General features: G+C 54.1%; 1 protein-coding gene across 1 annotated transcript; it reads left to right on the forward strand.

Moving 5' to 3' along the window:
- Positions 1-2,860: 2,860 nt before the first annotated feature.
- Positions 2,861-3,781, forward strand: LOC123456472 (double homeobox protein 4-like protein 2). Its single transcript, XM_045139779.1, has one exon. It carries the CDS (start codon positions 2,861-2,863, stop codon positions 3,779-3,781), a length of 921 nt encoding a protein of 306 aa, XP_044995714.1.
- The last annotated feature ends 664 nt before the right edge of the window (positions 3,782-4,445 follow it).

Below are 4,445 nucleotides of genomic sequence, written 5' to 3' on the forward strand. Positions count from 1 at the left end.
CCTCCTGGCCTGACCTTCCTCCTTTGCTTGCATTTCACCTCCCGTTGTGTAGAACCAGATGGGACTTGCCTTTCCCTTGCCATGCATTTAGTATTTCTTGGCCAATGTGAGCTGGAGCAAGCCAGGATAGCTTTGTAGTACAGCTTGCCTGTTCTTTCCTTTCCTTCCAGGGGCCTGGCCTGGCAGTGCATGCACACTGCCTGGACCTTGCTGCCTTTTCCCTTGCCTCCTCCTTTTCCAGGTTTGGATGCCTTCCCTTGGCCAGCTTGGCCTGGCCTTTCTGCTCCCTTGCCTGACCTGTCTTTCTTCCCCCTGTCCTTTATCCCTGTCTCGCCCTTGCCTTTACCTTTGCTTTACCTGAGTCTTGCCTTTCCCCTCCCTTGCCTGCTCTGCCTTCTTTTTGTCTAGGTTGCCTTCCCTGCCTGGACTAGCCTTCCTCCTTGTCGCTCCCTGTTTCCCCCTCACCTTCTCTGCCATGTCTTAGGTCTTCCCTTCCCTCTGGCTTTGCCTTCATATTGACATATGGCCTTACCTTCTCTCTAGATGTCACACTTGCCCACCTGCTCTGACCATTCTTCCCCATGTTTCGCTGGTGCCTGAATAGGCCCTGTTTTATGGTAGGCTTAGGTGGGCATTGCCTTCCACTAGCTGCACATGCCACCATGTCTGTACCTGTCATGGCCCCGGCCTTACTTACCCTTGCATGGCCTAGCCTTCCATAGTGCCATCCCCATGCTTTCCTTCCTGCCTTATTGGGCCTTGCCTGGCTTCCTTTTCCCATGGCCTGGCCTGGCCTTCCCCAGGCCTAGACTGGCTGTGTTTTCCCCTTGCCTTGCATTCCACCTTGACTGGCATGGCTTTTCCCTGAGATTGCCTGCCCTCACCTTCCCTCCCCCTGTCCTTGCTTGTCCTGCCTGTTTGTTCTCTTGCTTGGTCTGGCCCATTCCTGTTGACTGGCCTTACCCTCCCCTTTGCTTTGGTTGACTATGCATTCCCTTCTGACATTCTTGGCCTTTTCTTCCCTCAAGCAGTATTGTCTTCCCACTTCCTGGGTCTGGCATTTTCCATCTCCTGCCTTCTTTCTGACCTGGCCTGGTGTGACCTTCCCTTTCTCTATACATAGCCTGGTCTTCCTTTCAGCTTGCCTGGCCTGGAGGCTCTGCTCTTCCCCTTGCCTGGCACAGCCTTTGGCTGCCATGAACTGGCTTGCTCCACTCTTCCCTTCTCCTGGCCTTGTGTGCGGCTTAGCCTTTGCTCACTTGCCCTGGCCTCCTTCATGGCTTTGCCGTGCCTGTGGCCTGGTCTGGCTGTGCTTCCCTTGAAATGCTTTGCTTTACACACCTTGTCTTTGCGCACTGGGCCCTGCCTTCTTCTTGTCTTTTCCTGGCCTTTCTTTCCCATAGCCTTACTTTTCCTCTTGTATAATTTTTTATCTCATTGTGTGGTCTAATTTTCTTCTCATTGATTACCTTAAAGCTACTTAACTACTTTTGTCCAAAGAGGTACATTATTGTTTATGAAATGCATCCTAGTACTTAGATTATAAAATTAAGGAGTTGAACATCAGCCATCTTAGCTGATGTTGGGGTTGCTCCCTTAACTCTCTAAAACTGTGAGGTAAAGTCTGCTCTCTCTCTCTCTCCTTGGGTCCTGTGGATTGAACCCAAAGTCTTGTTCTATTACTTGTACATTTTATTGACAGCTTCCATACTTACAGGCAATAAATCAAGGGAATTCCCTCCCCTCCCCAACTTTCGCCTTCACAAATGTATACTCCATCATCTCCTCTCCCTCTCTCGATTAGTCTGTCCTTTATTTATTTATTTTTTTTAATTTTTTTTTGTTCATTTATTTATTTATTTGAGAGTGACAGAGAGAGAGAGAGAAAGAAAGAGACAGAGAGAGAGAGGGATTGAGAATGGGCACGCCAGGGCTTCGAGCCACTGCAAACGAACTCCAGATGCATGCGCCCCCTTGTGCATCTGGCTAACATGGGACCTGGGGAACCAAGCCTCGAACCGGGGTTCTTTGGCTTCACAGGCAAGCGCTTTACCGCTAAGCCATCTCTCCAGCCCTGTCCTTTATTTTTATGTCATCAACTTTTCTTCTGATTATTGTCTTGTGAAGATAGTATAAGGCACTATGAGGTCATGGATATCAAAACCAATTTATGTATGGTCAATTCCATTGTCAACAGTCCTACCCTTCTGTCAGTACATACACTCTCTACATCATCTCTTCTGCAATGGATCTTGAGCCATGGAAGGTGTTATAAAGATGTTTCAGTTCTGAATATTCCTCCATCACACCTTCCCATCACTATGACACCTTTTGGGTGATCTCACTGATCCCTGAATTCTGAGATGTGTCTCTAACCAAAAGTGAGACTAACATTAACATATGAGTATGAACACTAACAAAAGTGCTTATAGGTCAGTTTACTGGGCATTATATATGCAATTAGCCAGACAAGAGCACGCATTACACTCATAATACTCATGACCTCCCCCACCAAAGGCTTGTGCTTAGATTTCAGTACCAGGCATGTATTCCTTCCCATAGACCAGGTTGCCAGTACAAATAGAGAGCAACTGGATCCTGCAGAGCAGACATGCGACTATTAAACATGGTACCTCCTATGACCAGCCTGGTGAAAACGGAGAATTGCAGTATCCCATAACCACGAAAATAAAGGATGCAACATAAACCCGACACATCTCGGGGGCAGGCTGAGAAGCTGCCACAGCAAGCCATCCGGCACCTTATCGCTGAAACAGTAGCCAGACAGAACAAAGAGGGAATGACTGCAAAGTGACTGTGTGTGCCATACCAGCACAAGTAGAGGTTTCAGACGGGAGGCATGACATCATTGGGGCAGCGCACCCGCGTAGATCCGGCTCAAGCTGGGATTCTGATGGCAGCCTTTCAGAGGAATCGATTCCCGGGCATCGCCGCCCGGGAAGAACTGGCCCGAAAGACAGGGCTCAGCGAGGACAGGATCCACATCTGGTTTCAGAACCGACGAGCTCGCCACCCGGGCGGGCAACCGCCGAAAGTGAGGATGCCGCCTTCACCCGCCGTGTCTCTGCCTCTGCCTGAGCATCCGCCGCAGCAGGCGGAGGCGTCTAGAGCACTGTCTGCAGCTCTGCCTCCAGCTCGGCTTCCCCATTGGGCAGCTGCTCCGCCGATGTTCACCAGTGCCAGCGGCCTCGTCGCCATGCCCGGGATGGAGCCCTCCATGCCCCAGGCACCGCTCTGGGGCCCATGCCAAGGAAGGGCCCAGCCTGCGGCGGGCAGTGAGCCAGCCAGCCTGGCGGCCCTGCCTGCCACCGTGTGTGCGCCTGTGCCGCACCGCGCTGAGCACTCCCAGCAGCGAGGGCGAGCCTCCGGGGCTCTGGCTGGACCAGAGCCTGCCCTTCTGAAGGAAGGGTCCACACGGGGTCCCCCGTTCGCATTTTGGCCTGGGCCTGCAGGAGAAGCGTCCCTGGGCTGGCCGCAGAAATCACAGCCAGGCTCCCGGGCCAGCCGCATGCCCCCACTGACTACGTGGGCTGCGCCTTCGATTGGACCCGCAGGAGTGCCTCCAGAGCAAGCCAAGGAAGATCCCAGAGAAGTCAGCCTTCTCGATGCCTTCCTGTCTGGGGCTGACTTCCAGGAAGAGGCAGTCGACCTTCAGGCTCCAGGTGCCCCGCAGGACGAGAGGCCCGCAACGCCGCCATCACCGCTCCTGGACGAGGAGGAATTTCAGGCCCTCATGGACATGCTCTGCAGCTCCCCCTGATGCCTCCCACTCAGCCAGCCCACAGCCCAGCTCCCTCCAGCCCCGACTGCCTCCCGCAAAGTGACTCGTGGGTGCCATCCCCTCCCAGCAGGAGGTTTGACACGGGAGGCCTTTCATCCTCGGGGACCCGCAAAGGGGAAGGTCCTGGAAGGTAGCGGCACCCGGCGGAACAGGAAGCGAGAACCTTCAAGTGCTGTGCGTGTTAAGCCTCCAAGCACGCTCATCCTGGTGTGTTCCGGACTCACACCCTTTTGCTGTCTGTCAGCCAGAGTAACCGAGAGTGGACGGCAATGAGCGGGTGCGGTGCGGCTTGGAGCCCGGGGAAAACAGGGCCAAAGAGCACGTGTGGTCTTGGTGGGCTTGGAGCCCTGGCAGAACACACGACCGCCAAAGGACCGCTGCTGCCTGGAGAAAGCAACGACGCAGTGCACTTGCTCAGTTCCCAGCTCAATTCCATCCATGGACTGTCATTTTGGATGGGCGGAGCCTTCGGCAAAGCGGCAATCACGGCGGTCCTCTGAAAATTCCTCCCTTGAGGCTTCCCCAGTAGGGCTCTGAGACAACTGGCGGGCGGCTCTGTGCCCGCAGGAAAGGCTTGACATCCCGGTGGTGGGGGTCGAGCGCGGGACTATGCCAGAGGAGCAGGAGCGGGATGCCTAGGCAA

This window comes from Jaculus jaculus, chromosome 23 (assembly GCF_020740685.1).
Source record: "Jaculus jaculus isolate mJacJac1 chromosome 23, mJacJac1.mat.Y.cur, whole genome shotgun sequence".
NCBI classification, from domain to species: Eukaryota; Metazoa; Chordata; class Mammalia; order Rodentia; family Dipodidae; genus Jaculus; species Jaculus jaculus.

What these genes read in the sequence shown, in the direction of transcription:
- LOC123456472 (XM_045139779.1), top strand. Translation starts at nt 2,861, where the DNA reads ATGACATCATTGGGGCAGCGCACCCGCGTAGATCCGGCTCAAGCTGGG.